Source organism: Poecilia reticulata, linkage group LG14 (genome assembly GCF_000633615.1).
Source record: "Poecilia reticulata strain Guanapo linkage group LG14, Guppy_female_1.0+MT, whole genome shotgun sequence".
Taxonomy (NCBI): domain Eukaryota; kingdom Metazoa; phylum Chordata; class Actinopteri; order Cyprinodontiformes; family Poeciliidae; genus Poecilia; species Poecilia reticulata.
This window is the reverse complement of record NC_024344.1, coordinates 1,396,423-1,412,308: the sequence shown is the minus strand read 5'-3', so window position 1 is coordinate 1,412,308 and position 15,886 is coordinate 1,396,423. Positions and strand designations below refer to the sequence as shown.

The window sequence follows — 15,886 nt, the reverse complement described above, 5'->3', positions numbered from 1 at the left end:
GGTATCTAACCTACTTAAATGTCCCACTGTAAATTTGCATGTAGAGGAAAGAAACTGACACATCCACCTGCCAGTTTCTTTCCCACACATGCAAATTTACAGTTTCTTACAAAGGTGTTCATACACCTGTACATTTTTCATATTTTCTCACATTGCAACCACAGACATCTTTGCACATGATTGTGATTGTTTTGTGACAGCCCAAAGCCAAGTAGTGCATTACTGAGAGGGGGAAGGAAACTGACACATGGTTTTCAAAATGTTTTTACAAATTAAAACCAGGAATGTGTCTCATTTGCATATTTTTATCTTCTTTTGATGGTCCAACATAATACCCAGTGAAACCAACTTGACTTATAAGTCACATATTTAGCAAAAAGAGTCAATTTGTGGGTGATTTAATCTCAGAATAAAGACAGATCCTTTCCCTAGTGTTTCTTTTTTTGATAGAATAGTGAAAAAACAATCCAAACAATCAAGAACAAAGCTGTAAAGAAATGTAATAAAATTGTCAAAGTTCTGGTCAGTCCATCAACTTAAGTTCAAGAATTGTCTGAAGACTCTTTATTGAAGTGTTTTAAAAGCAAAAACCTTTATTAAATGACAGACATATATAACATCAATTTTAAAGTCAGCCAAATTCAATTTAGGGAACTGAGAACACGTTAAAAATCATATTAAAGAGCGCAAAAACTGTGGAAGAGTTTCACCTCCTAGCTTGACGTCAACTCTAACAACACACTAGGAACCACAATAGAAAAAGTTTAAAGCATATGGATGTGCTGGGAAGGTCTATTCAAAGTTCAAACCTAAATCCAGCTGAGTCTTGAGCTTAATCTGCAATTATTTTAATATGCAAAGCTGGTAGAGACGAACTTTAAGATTGCTAAAGTGAAAAAAAATAAAAATAAATGTATCACTTTTCTAGTACTTCAGAATTTGTGTTGGTATTTCACATAAAATCCTAATAAATAAAATTGAAGCTTAAGATTGCGATTTTGCAAGTCACTGTCGTCTGTCTGATTGCTTGGTTGACTGGTTTGTTAAGTGGCTGATTTCTAAAAGACTAGTAAGTGTTTCCTCTGTGGTAATCTAAAGTACAGACAACTACAAGAATCCAATACTTGACTTCCTGACTGGATCAATGGCAATCTGGACACTCCATCCTGGACCATGCTCTGTCAGGCATCAAACCTCCACAGTAAGTGGTGCAAGGAAAGGAGAAGTAAATGTTTTGACTGACTGTATTGGGAGGCAGCTAAGTGCAGGTTGTTAGACATTAAGTCTAGATCCTGAAAGCTAGTAGCAGTAACAGTGAGCTCCGGCTTTATTGATTATCCTGCTACACCAAGCGCAGTCTTGATATTTCACTACTTCCTTTTGGTGCAGTTCAGGCTTCCATTGTAAATGGTCATTAGGTTTTTAAAAACCCAGTTCAGTGAATAATTCTAAATAATGGGTGGGGGGGTCATTACMTCCTGYAGATAATATTTCTGCAAAATATAAAGTACTGTAACAATGTGTTGGACTGGRGCTTTGAAGTGAGATGAGAAAAGCCCAGTGATTATGATGGATTGCAATTATGAATGCCCCATTCCATGAGAACAATGCACCTCATATGCCAGGGATGTGGGAAGCAATTCAATTATGTCATTTTAAGAAGTACAATTACTTGTAAGATAAGGAAACATACTTCGAAATCCACTGGGTTTTGGAGAAGATAAAAAAACGCATCAGCAGGAGTTTGTTAATGAGTTCATTACTCAACAAAAAATGGTTTTAATTAAATAAGTCATGATATGCCTTCTGTGTTTGATTCTACTTAACACACAAAACAAGACTGCAAGGCTGCATAGCTTGCAGATGAATGTAAGAAAGTTTTCTAAACCTGCTGACCCTTTCAAGGTAGCAGACTCTGAATTGGCAGGAAAAGAAGTGTTAAGCTGCATGCTAAAGTAGACGCAAAAGCATAGAAAGGACAAATGAAGAAATACGAGATACATATGCCTTGTTCAAGTCATGTTTATTTTTTTCTGCTCCATGGACAGGTTTAATGTCACATGTTTCTGAATTATTGTGATGTAAACAATCAAACACAATCCAAAATCACTCTTGACTCAGTATCCATTTTTCACATTGTGTATTTTATTTCTGGTTATTACTAAAAAGAAGAGCATTGTCTACACCCAATTCTGGCCACACCACAATGCTTCTATAAATACATGATTTCTCCCACATGAGATGGACCCACTGTATTTTATGAGCCTCACCATGTGGTATCTATGGTAACCACTTAGAGTAGAAGAAACTCAGCATGCATGGTGCAATTTGAGTTTGAGTGTGTTTCAAGACTATTAAGAACCGAGTGTGTTCACAAAATTGAAAAATAGAACAAATGTTCAGGTCACAGCCAGTAAAATGACTTGAACCCAATGTCAGGTAAAATGTGAAGTTAGAACCAAGCTAAAAGTTCAGAATGAGCTTCAATCACTACGTAGTGAACAGAAGGTCTAAAGTTGCAACAGCAATTTTGAGATACTGTTTTGGGAGTCGGTGAGGCAAATGTAATAAAAGAAATAAGTGCATTGACTAGTGAATGGTTAGAACAATATCTTACCTTTGTAACTCACACTGTAGTAGACAATTCAAGTAATTTGAAGAATTGTCTAGGGATCATTTAAAATTAATTATTAGAAAATATTAGACTTAATTTCAATAGCAGTACTGCAGAATCTCTACCTAGTTCAAATGCTACGCTACAACACCTGCATTTGACATCAGGGACAATCTTACCATGCCAGAAAAATCCAGACAATAATTCAAAGAAAATGTGATTTTTAGAAAACGGTTGACCTTTTGAATGTTCAAAACCCACATCCATACTCATACTTTGCCATTCAGTTGACCTACCAGTCATGTTTTTGGACAATGAGAGGAATCCAGAATAGCCAGAGATAACTCATGCATGCACAGGGAGAACCATGTAGAGAGACTCAAGATGAACCCAAAGCCCAGCTGATGCAAGGCAACAGTGCTAAAAACAACCCAATCATGAACAAACTCACCGGACACAATAAGAGCAGTAATTTAATCTTATCAGCACTTTCATGTTTAAGTGGCTCAAATCAGACTCCTGTGTAGCAATGTGCAACATCCTACTGATGTTTCAGAACCATTTGCCTAAGTGTGTGTAAGGAGTCCATGCCTACAGCCTCTCTAACAGAGCCCAAACAAGAAGGGTGATGAAGACAAATTCTTATGACCTTCTCGCCTCCTCTCACGATCTTCTGTATTTGTCTAGTTGCAGCTTGAAAGGCTGGATTTGTTATGGGGCCACAGCTGAACTGAACCTGTTTGGTCTACCATTTAAAAAAATGTTAGAACAGAGAAAAAAAGGGTTGAACCTGGATTTTGTTTCCAATCACAGTTGAAAACATTAACAACTCGGATCTCAATGACTATCAAACAAATGAGTATGTAAAAAAGCTAGTGGCAATACAGAAAACCTACTAAAACTATCAGACATGTTGTTTTGTTGATGACTGTTTTTCTTCCTAAAATTAAGAAAAATCCTTCATCCTGTGAAAATAAAGTGCTGACATTTTTAAACATTGCAGTGCATTTGAATTTCCTCTTTTAGCCCATGTATGAATAGAATGTCACTATCCAGTCTCTATGGTTACCCACTCTGGAAAAAAACCCCATCAATGTTAACTTAAAGTCAAGGAGCCTGCAGAGGTAGTACTTGGCAGACTAAACAGAACTATATTTTCACACTGATGTGATCTGATTAAGCAGATGCTTATTTTCAGGAGTATTGCTTCATTTGAATTTTCTTTTACTTGACAAATAGCTGCATAAATAGAGTCTGAAAGCTGATGTTTTTGTACTGTCAACATACCATCTATTATAAATGAACAAGTCTCCAATGTTTATAAAATTGTAATCCCCTACGGTCTCTTTGAATGTCAGCTTCACTGCATCATGGGAGCTCTTGATCTTTGTAATCTGCAGGTGGTTTGGAGGAACAGCAAGAGCAGAGGCCAACCACTGCGTTGTCATCCTGTGTCACAGTCTAATCACCGCTTTTGATGCCAAGACACCAAAATAGGGTCGTTTGGCAGAAGTTGTCCAATAATCCTTCCCTTCGTTTCCCTTTTCTATCAGTCCCTCCATCTTTCCTTCCATCCAACTGTGGCTAAAGCTGACACTCAACCTGGACTCGAGTCAGCAGTTCTGGCAGAGCTGGCCAGCGTCTGTCAGGGGCAGGGTGAACAACTGAGAGAGAGATGAAAAGAAACAGAGTTGGCCAGCAGTCCATGGTTTTGGTATTGGTCAGATGGGTAAGGACATTGCAACCTTGAAAAAAAAGCAGGTGGCGCCTCCTCTGGTAGTAGTAAGGTAATGAGGCATAAGGAAGGTAGTTGGTGGAATTTGTTTGTTTAACAATGATTAAGAGGTCAAAACTGTTGCCATGAAAACGTAAGGGATATGAGGAAATAAAGGGTTAATAACAGCTTTCGACTGGATACCTGACGTGTTGTGTACCTCAGTAAGATTGGACTGCGAAAAATGAGGCACATGCAGTTTGTGCAATCACTTAAGCATTATATAATATCCATGGTCAGTACTTCAGCAAAATGGATGTATAAAAAAAACCTTTAATATTTAACATTTGTTAAAATGAGTTACAGCTGCAGTACAACTTTTATAAAAATATGTTTTTTCCATATTTATTAAAACTGTCACCATGTCGTCACAACATACTGCGAGTCAGATAATCTGTGAAAAAAAATAGCTCCTGCACCTCCTCCCAGTGCTACTAATGCACCGCTCCCAGTCAAAAACAGCCAATCAGAGCCAGAAGGAAGGAGCACTGTAAAAACAACTTACAGCTACAGAAAAATCATTTATCGGTGGCTATGGTAACTGGCCTTAGCATTTGTGGCAACCTATGTTTTGGTGAACCAGGTGCAGCTTAGCAAAGAGCAAGCAGGAGGGGGGTGAGCACTAGAGTTATTAACAGTGCTATCGCCCTCCTCCTGGCTCTGATTGGTTGTTTCCTTCCAACATATTGAGTATATTAACGGTGGTTCACATACATAATTTTAGTGAGCCATATAATCAAGATGTACTATATAAAAATGGATAAATAAAAAGATAATGTCACGTTAAAGCAAAAATCTGATTTGATCAATTCAGTCGCACATTTGTTTTACCATTTAGAGACGAAGGCTGCATCCACTCTATTAATGTAGTGTTGGGTCCATCCATCCATCCATCCATCCATCCATCCATCCATCCATCCATCCATCCATCCATCCATTTTCTTACACCCTTGTCCCTTAGTGGGGTCGGGAGAGGTGCTGGTGCCCATCTCCAGCTAACGTACCGGGCGAGAGGCGTGGTCACCCTGGACGGGTCACCTGGACAGGTCGCCAGTCTGTCGCAGGGCAACACAGAGACACAGGACACACAACCATGCACACACACACTCACACCTAGGGGCAATTTGGAGAGGCCAATTAACCTGACAGTCATGTTTTTGGACTGTGGGAGGAAACCGGAGTACCAGGAGAAAACCCACGCATGACCAGGGAGAACATGCAAACTCCATGCAGAAAGACCGGGGCCGGGAATCGAACCCAGAACCTTCTTGCTACAAGGCAACAGCTCTACCAACTGCGCCACTGTGAAGCCGTGTTGGGTCAGATACTAAAAAAAATAAAAATAAAAATAGCAAGTTAATAGAAGGCATGCCTGTAAATATGAAAGCTCCCCTGCTGAGTTAGAGAGTTTTAATCAGCAGTGTCAATGCTGTAATTATACCATACATAAAAGAGAAATACAGAGAGATGTTTTAATTATAGGCAAACGAGAAGGCAAAACCAGATGAATTGTGTTTGATTATTCCACATATATATATATCCAAAAACATACTCAATATGTCTGAGTGGTGTAATAAACTATATATATGTATATATAACGTATGATGCAGATCATTTTAAGCTCTGGTGCAGATAGGTGAAACAAGGAGGCAATTACTGTACTTTATCTGGGCCATGTGCTCTGGCATGCAGCCAGTCTATCAACACAGTCCTGGGTAGATATCAGCCTGCCAATCCATGGGAGGTGTTACCTGCTGAGAGCAGACCAGGTGCAAGCTCCACAGTAAGACAGCATGAAGTAAAGGTTTATCAAGCACTGCATGGCAATTCACCCTCTTTTCGTAGCACGGTCATTCTGCACACGCTGGTAATGTATCAATAAGTAAAAGCCAATTGTGATTGATTGCTATGGTCTTGTTGGCTAAATAAATGGTAAAGACTTTTACATGTCTTGAAAAAATTTCTTGGTAAACATTTAGAAATGTACATCTTTCAGAACTTTATACAGATGGTAGAATTTAGAAGGCTATTTGACAGTCTGATTCCATTTGTTGCTAAACTTTGTTTAAAACACGTTAAAAAATAATTTGAATTCTGACTTTTCTGTTCTGAAGAACTAACTTTGGAGCTGTGAATTTGTGTCTTTTTAAAAACAAGGTGACTTCCTGCCATTCTCTTGCTTAAAATCAAATTTAAACCATTTTAACATTTAATGTCATTCCCACCTAAACAACAAAATGTCCATCATCGTTGACTCCTTTTACCATGTTTAAGGTTTTAAAATGACATCTCAGAACAAGAAAACAGAAAAAAAAACACTACTAATAGAAACCTGGATGACTGGTCAGACATYTGYTATCTGTGTATTCAGGCACTTCTCAGCACATTTCTTCATCAATTTATGATGCTGTTTACTAAGTTTATTTCCAGCATTAAGAGTATTTTTTCAATTTAGCAAAAGAGCCACATTATACTGTCAGAAAAGTGTGGTGTTTTATTAAAGGGCTCATAAAATCTATTATATTCCTCTTCTTGCAGAGATAAACACAACAGATAGCAGATCCAGTTTGAAAATATTAAACAATAAATACATCAGTACCTATAGTTTTATCTGTTCCATCTTATTAGTTGAAACACTGACTTCTTTTAAATCTCGACTAAAAATCCACCTGTTTAGAGTTGTATTTGAAACTTAATCAACTATAAATTTAAAGATAGCATTTGACTCAGCTATGTCCTTTGGTTGCCCCTCTCTTCTCCATTCACTGGGCTGTTTGTTTTAATGGGTCGGTGCTTCTCAAGTTGATATGCTGACCTGAATTTCATTCAGTCATCACATTGAACAAAGTTCGACACAACTGCATGTCACATTTTTTCTTCAATTTTTTATAAAAAAAAATCTTGTTCCTCTTTTTCTCCCATTTCAAAAGCCAAACTTTGTTTTGGCCAATCACACATAATCAAAATAAACTACATTGAACCTTCTGGTTTGGTACTGTATTCAGTACAGAATGTTCATCTGTTTTATTTGATAAAAAGAACCTATGCATATATTAATTTTATTAGTTCAGATGTATATAAGATGCTAATTTATGTTGATCTTTTTTAGCTCAGTATTTTTGCACTTTTACAGATTTTAATAGAAGCTTCAGGTCAAGCTAAGTTCAGAATTGTTCTTGATCATATTGAAAAAGAATTGGATTCCATATTCATGAGATGAATAGATCAGCAGTCTAGAGATAAATAAAGTCATTAATTATGCATTTACAGTTCAGAACACCCTGCAGATTATGCTTCGTTCTTTGACTTTATAATGTGCTCATTCCTCTGACTTCCAGCTCTGATGGTACCATATCCATGACGATTTGTGTCCAAGTTCACACAGCGGAGCTCATCCTGCTAAGCAGTGCATGGAGCCAGCCAGCAGCGAGCGTGCATGGCTGTGAAAAAAAACAGCTACGGAGGAACCGGCTCATGCCCCATCAGCCCCGAGGCGCTGCATGGACACTGCGCTTCCCTGGGCATTAAGGCTCTCCTCTCATCAGAAACCCGGATGAGTTGAGATCGATGCGTGAGCAAATGTTGGTACAGAGAATCATTTGTAGCATGAAACCCCAAAGTTTACTACATTTTTTCACAAGGAAAGAGGCACTGTGAAGTGCGTGTTGGGGAGTGAGGTTGGAGACGCATTCAGCACCATGGACAGAGCAACTGGATGGGTTTCTGTAGCAGCAGGTAATTTATATGATAGATAGATAGATAGATAGATAGATAGATAGATAGATAGATAGATAGATAGATAGATAGATAGATAGATAGATAGATAGATAGATAGATAGATNGATAGATAGATAGATAGATAGATAGATAGATAGATAGATAGATAGATAGATAGATAGATAGATAGATAGATAGATAGATAGATAGATAGATAGATTGATTGATTGATTGATTGATTGATTGATTTAATGTTATTTTGTCGGGTCTCCCCACCCCGGTGCTCCAGTAACTCTGCTGGAGCAAGCAGGGTTGCAGGACTTGTTTTTACGTCAGGTTCAGGAACAGCGAATGGAAAGAGAACACCCCACCCACATTTCCTCACTTTTTTCCTAAACTTTTTTCCTGCGGTCCCCCACACCCTTCTCCCCCCTTTTTTTCTTAAACACTTAAAACCGAACTTAAATATGGGAAGACCCCTTGTCCTTTTGGGTAACACGGAGTCATGATTCTCCTTTAAATTCTTTCTTGTCTGGATCTGCCACTGGCATCAACAGCAGCACCGCTGCTGCTTCTTGATGTTGTGATCTGAAACACGCATGCGCCCGGTATTGGAATTACTGCACTGGCGAGAACAACTTAGACCTCGTCAAGTCTTCACTAAAAGAAACCGAAAACCATATAATTTTAAAATTGCAGCCGTACGCGCAAGAGGGATGAGGACGACGTGTGTCTTGCTGATCTTCTTCATGGCAGCTGTGATGCGCGCTCAAAGGTGAGTGAAAGGGGGTCGGAGGATGCTCCACTCATTTTACTAAGTGTGACTGTCTCACAAGCGGGATGCAAAAACAATTGGCATGTATTGCACAGCAGTTCTCCGTCTCTAAAGCTCTGCTCTCTGCTTTCTCTTTCTTTTCTTCCTCCTATAGTGCCAGTGTAAATGACCCTAGCAATATGCCTTTGGTCAAAGAAACGGTGGACAGACTGTTAAAAGGTTATGATATACGACTGAGGCCAGATTTCGGAGGTAATTAGGTCCATTACAAACATTTTGTTCCAGTTTGAGCTTTGCCAGGCGGGAGTAGGACGGCGTTATTAGTCCAACTTGGTTTGCAATTCCCGAAAGTACTTATATCACTAATCTAAGAATTTGATGATAAAACATTGCTAGACAATCTACATGATACAGTCTGATGATAAGTTGAAACATCCTGCCGTAATGCTGGCTCAAATGAGTAACATATACTCAGACATCAATAACACTAAAATACTAAAAAAATAAACAAGAAAGAAAGAAAATGTGTCAGTTATCTCCGTGTTGATTTCTTTTTAATATCTCAATATTTTGGCGATCAGAAAAGCATATTTGGAGGGATTGTGATTTAATGTGTGGAAGACACTTTGATTGCAGGTCGGCGCATCTAATCCTAACCCTGGCGTGAGCACCGYGAACTAATCATCCGCCTGACAACAGCTACATTTACAAGTGTTAATCTGTGTTCCCATTACACACCTATTTTAAACTCTTTCTACTRATGAAAGTCAATCATTTGATTCCTTTTGGTGGTAAMTCCTGCTGTTTTCTGATGCTTACTGTGTTTTTCATCTGTCCCAGGTCCTCCAGTTGGAGTGGGAATGAATATAGACATAGCCAGCATAGACATGGTGTCAGAAGTCAACATGGTAAGAAAACCAACAACATTTATAATTTAAAGAAACTGGTGCCCGTTGTAATCGCCTCCTGAGGGAGACACCCCCCTTCCCCTCCCTCCTCCCTCAATGCGCAATGGGGAAACCCTCCGTTACGGGAACTTRCGTGACACTGACCTGACCACGTTCAGAATACAAGGGCCATTAAAGTTGCAAGGATGATGTCACGACTTTATTTTTGCTGATCCCTTAGAAAGTCTTGATAAAAAGAGATGTTTTACTTTAAGTTTTGCACTTAACATTTGTGAAGCGGAGAAATTATCATTCCAAGAATCAYCATCTTTATAAAATCAATATTTKGAGAGTACTTTAACCCATCTTTTAATATGTTCTGAAGGAACATTTCTTGATCAAGGCGTGTTTTTTTTTAAAACTTATTTCCTGATGTAGAAGGTTTGTCGTAACTGTTTCTCAAGGAGCGGAGGCAGTGGATGAACGTTGGTGTTGCGTGTCTGAGCATCGGAGGTTAAGTTTCATACAAGTGCGCCTCTTAGTGTTGAAATTGTAGAACTGCACTTGATTATTATTTTTTCCGGACAGACCAGGCTGCATCTCATCMCGGTTGAAGGTCACTCTTGACATGATTAAGGTGACAAAGTRAGAAAAAAATATTTTTAAGCTAACATGCATTCTTAGATCCATTGTCATCAAAGTTTTTACTTTTATTTTGGTTAGATACTTCTTCCTGTGCTTGACCTACACTGAGGTAATGTTTTTCTATTGCATATTTTTAAATATGCAATAAATATGCAATGGTAGAATCACCAGAAAGCTGATAGAAGTAAATTTTTATATTAGTCCTGCAAAAATTTTAGTTGCAGATAAGATGAAGCCTGATATTTTATGTCCGTTCACTTGTATTTACACAGAAGACTGGCTTGGAAACTGGTTCAAGCAGATAAATATGCATAAACATACAGAACAAATTTTCAGTAACCTCCATCCATCCAAAAGAGATGTTATAAACAGAAGAGTCAGGCTTCTGGAAAGTCTTYATTTCCACACATTACCTTTAGCATGAATTATTTCATCAATGCAGCATGGCATGGATRCAGCGTTATTAGTCCAACTTGGTTTGCAAGTGGTATTGTGAAGTCATGAGCCAGGTTGCTTTGATAGCAACTTAAAGGTCATCTGCATTGTTGGGTCTGGTGTCTTTCATTTTCCTCTTGACAATACTTCATAGATTCTCTGTGGGTTTAAGTCATGCTTGTTTGCYGGCCAGGCAAGCAGAGTAACACCAAGAACAAGCTTTTAGTACCTTTGGCAGTGTAAGCAGGTGGCGAGTTCTGCCGGAAAATGAAATGAGCATCTCCACTGAGAAGCTCCCCAAAATTCACTCATGGATTTTGCTCAGCAATACTCAACAGGAATGCTACTCTCCCTTTTGCTGATGCCTTCTTTCCTACCACACTTTTTCCTTTCACTTAACTTTCTATGAATGTGCTATAACTTTTTAACATTATTCTAATTTTATGAGACACTGAATTTTGGGTTTTCATTCTCTTTCATTATCAAGTGTAGCTTCTTCTGATTTATTTTTCAACCCCGTACGCCTTAGCCTTTTCCCTGTCCACATAAACAGTTAGTTAGACATAACTGTTGCTCTTCTGCAACATTTGACAAGAGCTAAGACCACAATGTTTTATTCAAAAAATAAAACAATACTCAAGGAGAATAACTAAAGTTAGGCAAAAGTTATTTTTCCTGAAATTAATTCCTCCTTTCTTTTTTAACATTAACAACTTTGAGAAGATGTTAAAGTACAAAGTTACACCTGTGCTCAAAAGTTGCTTGCTTCAAAACAAGTTAGAGCTGAAGTTTTCTGTATACACACACCCATCCAAACAAAAAAAGTCCAACTCTGCTAACATACAAAGCGAGTGCCGTGCAGCCCCTTTGATCATCCCGTTCCTTTGAGAGGGTTTGGCTCGCTCAACACCCTCTAATGTGAAAGGGAGTCATTACCACCTGACCCATCGCAGCCTCGTAAAAAAGAAAAGGCCACGTGTGTGTGTAATGGTCTCATCCTCTTTGATCTGCTCTCCCCACTAATATAAATGTAGCCACTTTTCAGAATAGCAGCTGGTGTAGAAGCACTTTCCTTTCTTCCATTTCCTGTACCCCATCTGGCTCTCTATCCGGCACTTATTTGGTGCATGGGTAGAACCGCCCTATGTTCTGTCTTTTAGTGAACAGATAGGGAACTGAGTTGAGGGTAATGGAAATATGTCACAGAGGGATGTTTCCAACAGTGTCCTTTTTGTCGTTATGGCAGAGCAGGACATCAATGCTTTGTTCTGTATGAATGATGCAGAAGGTTATTTCTTGCCTATGCACACTGTTGGAGACTTCACATTAGAATCAGACACAAAATGAGGCTAAATGTTTTCTCCTAAAACAATCTCATGTTATTCAGTTATTACCAATGTAATAGGGAAGAAAAAAAAAGTCTCGTTTACTATAGATGAATTACCATCCAAAAGGTCAGTATGGAAGTTCACCTGATGGCAATTCAGCTTGTTTTTGTCAAAAAAGAAAAACAGGAAACAGTCTTCAAATCCACAACACAGACAGACTCAAATGTTTTTTTCAGTTTTACACTCAGAACTAAAACTGAAATGCTACTAGAATGCAAAGATAGGATAAAATTAGAAAACATTTGTTGATGTTCGGTGCTTTACAGAAGTCATACTAGACTTTATGTTTCAGGTTTTGATTAAAGGGGGAACCARGTATCTACACAGCATCCTTCATGTATATTTATTAAACATTGCATTGCTCCAAATTTATGGTTGTAAAGCTGCAACATATGAAAAAGTTAAAGAGAGGGATACTTATGCAAGTATTCATATCTGGACTTCTGCAGCCTTTTGTACTCATGCATCATGTAGACAACATGAGGCCAAAATGTCATTCAGGCCTGGAGCCGGACATGAAATAAGGAGGCTGTTGCTAGTGTTTCTTGCACGTCCAGAAAAGGTCAGAACTTTCTGAGCATCACAGTACAGATCCTAGGCCTGCTAAGGGTAAAACAGATAGGGTGCGATTGTATAAGACCTGTGGGTCAAATGTTCACCCCTCAGCATGTGATATAAATAGAAAGAGAAACGGATGGAGACAGACATGAGATGGAGCTCTAACATTATCAAGTTGCCACATGGAGAAACCACTGTGCTGTTAATGTTGGGGGGAAGGTAGTGCACCTACTGGTGCTGAGGGTTCATTGTGCATGAGCCAGAGGTGGACATACACGTAGTCCTACACACACACCACATGCTGATGTCGCGTAAGATGTCTGGGCAGAGCACTTTGGCTACTAAAGCCTTCAATTTTTCTCCTGAAAAAAAAGGATGGAGAATAAGAGAGTGTACCACTGCTAGATGTCTCTCTCTMTTTTATCTCCAAGCAATTCCCTTCAGTGATCCTCTGCTGCCATTCTACTCTCAATATTTACTTTTAGTTGAGCCCCTGAACACTTGAATTATAAGCCAGCAGCTTTTACAGGGGAGGAATACTCCTGTCTAAGGATGAACTAAAACGCTCATCCTCATCCAAAAGGCAGAAATACTATTATTGATGCACATAAAGGTCGAGAGGAGCTTATCGATTGTTGGAGGAAGGCTATGAAATTCTTCCCCAACTACCCCTCCACTCCACCACAATGTCAGTATGTTGTGATTTCCTTCTCTCAACATGTCTACTGTAAACGCATAAGCATTGCGCTGCAAAAACAGCCCGACTGCTTACATTATACAGATGTGATACATTATGATGTACTTTGCAATATTAAAAGGAAGGAAGTTGGATGAAGCACTTATGTGTTATTGCGTTATACATCATCCAGGCCGAACAGCCATTAAATTATATTAATTCTGTATTAGTGTTGTGTCTAAATCTGTTTTACAGTCACTGTCAATATCCTGCTCTTTATTTGGACAGATCTCCTAATTCATTAGTGGCTGGAATCAGTACAACCCGTCATCTAAAGGCTAAAGGATTTTGGAGGAATTTCCATCAGAGGCTCTTAACCTCTATATCATAAGATGGCTGGAAAAATCTCTCTTTAATTAATAGAAAGTTATATTATTGATCCTGGCTATATAATTGTGTTTATAGATGTTTAGAACAAAAATCATATATCTTTGTTAGCCATTTGGACTTTTGACACTAATTATGCTTCAACTTAAATGGGATGTATCATAAACAAAAATGGATTTATACTTTTGTCAGTATGTTTTATATTAAAGAATAAAATAACAGATTGCTCCATATTCTACCATAGAACCAGTCTTTGATACTTGGCAGGTACATTTAAATTTTATTAAAACAATAAAAAACTATACCATAATTAACATGTTTTGAGTAAATAAAAGMTATTAGAAYCATCTGAAGTCCAGAAGCATCTTTTCCGCCTAAATATGTTGCCTTTTTAAACGTGCTTTCAAAATAAATCCAGTCACACCAGCATTAGATGTGGCTGAAAACCTATTCATAATGTTAGAACATGTCAAATGAAGAGTTCTTAACCCTTTTTACCAACAGCAGGTGAGCAGTAATTAAGGGGGAGAGAAACAGCACACAGGACTATTTTCTTTAAATCCTGAAAAGGACAAGAGAACAAGGATTACACAATTAAGAGAGTGCCACTCAAACCCCAGGATGAAGAAAGACAAACCATGAATGGATCTGCATAACGAAAAGCCTGACATCAGAGAGTATCATCGACAATGTGAAACAACTGTGTGTGCTCTCGAATGAAATCTGCTTTCAGGTTTTATTTGGTTCCTTGTTTTTTCATTGCTTGTAGTTAAGTTGACCTTTAAGTTTTCACTTATTATATTCTTAAAAACATCTGCTCAATATTTAGAAAACATTTCCTAACTGTGTTCTTTATATCCACTTGTCATGTACAAAATATGAACAAAGTAATACAACTAATGAATTGTAGGGGAGTTAAGCATTTCTTAAACCAAGACCTGTTAGAAAGATTTCCCAATCTATTGTTTGTGATTGTCTGAGAATATTCTCTATACTCACTAAAAACTAGTTTAAATACCACACACATTTCACGCAGATATAACTTGTTTCCTAGATTTTCATTAAATACGATTTGAAGCCTAATTTTGAGAGTTATTAACAGTTCCAGTCTAATTTAGACCATCTGTATTATTAGTTTACAATCACCTGAAAACAAGTCCAAAAATCCTTATAACAAAAATAGCAAGAGTACTACAAACAAGCATACTGAAAAATACACAGTACATGTTCATGTATGTTGTTCTGAACCCTAAATGAAAATATACAATTGCCCAATTTTTGTGTAATTTAACTTTACCTTTTGCATAAAAGGTAGCCAGGGTCTCTTGTTTGTTTTGCAACTAATAAGGTTAGGAACCACTTAAATAAAAAACACTGGAATTACAAACTAGAAAACAGAACATCATGTACTGAGGAAAGTCTGAGGGGAAATGGGGAGAAGGAAGAATACATGGATTGGGTGAGCAAAGTGTTGAATCGACCCACACTCAAACTTGCATTATTGATGTGTGAAGGTTTCAATACCCTTGCTGCTCTACAGAGTTTAAGTAATCCATTTGGATCACATTCTGGGACTGCTTTAATGCAATAAAAAGAGCATGCATTAATACAGTATATCTTACTAAAGAAAGGGTTTACATATTTTATTCATGCATATATAAAGAAGGGACAGTGACCATGGATAACACAAACACTGCAACATACTGCAACCACAAGGCTGCTGGTTGCATTTTGAATATGATCTGGCAGATAAATGCAACATGGGAGACAATAAAAGAGGACGAGTTCTTTCTAACCCTCCTCACAGGGACATAATAAACATCACACAGTATATTTACTGAAACAATTAAAAATATGGACAGTATCTTATAGGATGTGCATCAGTTGATTGTGAGGATACGCCTCATTGTATTCAGTTTTAACTTCTCTAAAATGCAGCCTGAAGGACTAGACTAGAAAGATCCTGTGGGTAAAGCAGTGCTAAATTAACAAAGCACTGAAAATTCAATATTGATATTAATACATTTCTA

General features: G+C 38.0%; 1 protein-coding gene across 2 annotated transcripts in view; it reads left to right on the top strand.

The window, feature by feature from the left end:
* Positions 1-8,391: 8,391 nt before the first annotated feature.
* The window catches only part of gabrb2b (gamma-aminobutyric acid type A receptor subunit beta2b), a 42,783-nt gene continuing 35,288 nt past the window's right edge, over positions 8,392-15,886 (top strand). Inside the window, exons 1-3 of one of the 2 annotated variants that reach the window (XM_008426911.2) lie at positions 8,392-8,880; positions 9,035-9,132; positions 9,721-9,788. In XM_008426911.2, coding sequence (XP_008425133.1) covers positions 8,705-8,880; positions 9,035-9,132; positions 9,721-9,788 — 342 coding nt within the window. In that variant the 5' untranslated portion in view covers positions 8,392-8,704. The remainder of the gene's footprint in view (positions 8,881-9,034; positions 9,133-9,720; positions 9,789-15,886) is intronic. The other variant, XM_008426912.2, reaches the window with a different exon arrangement.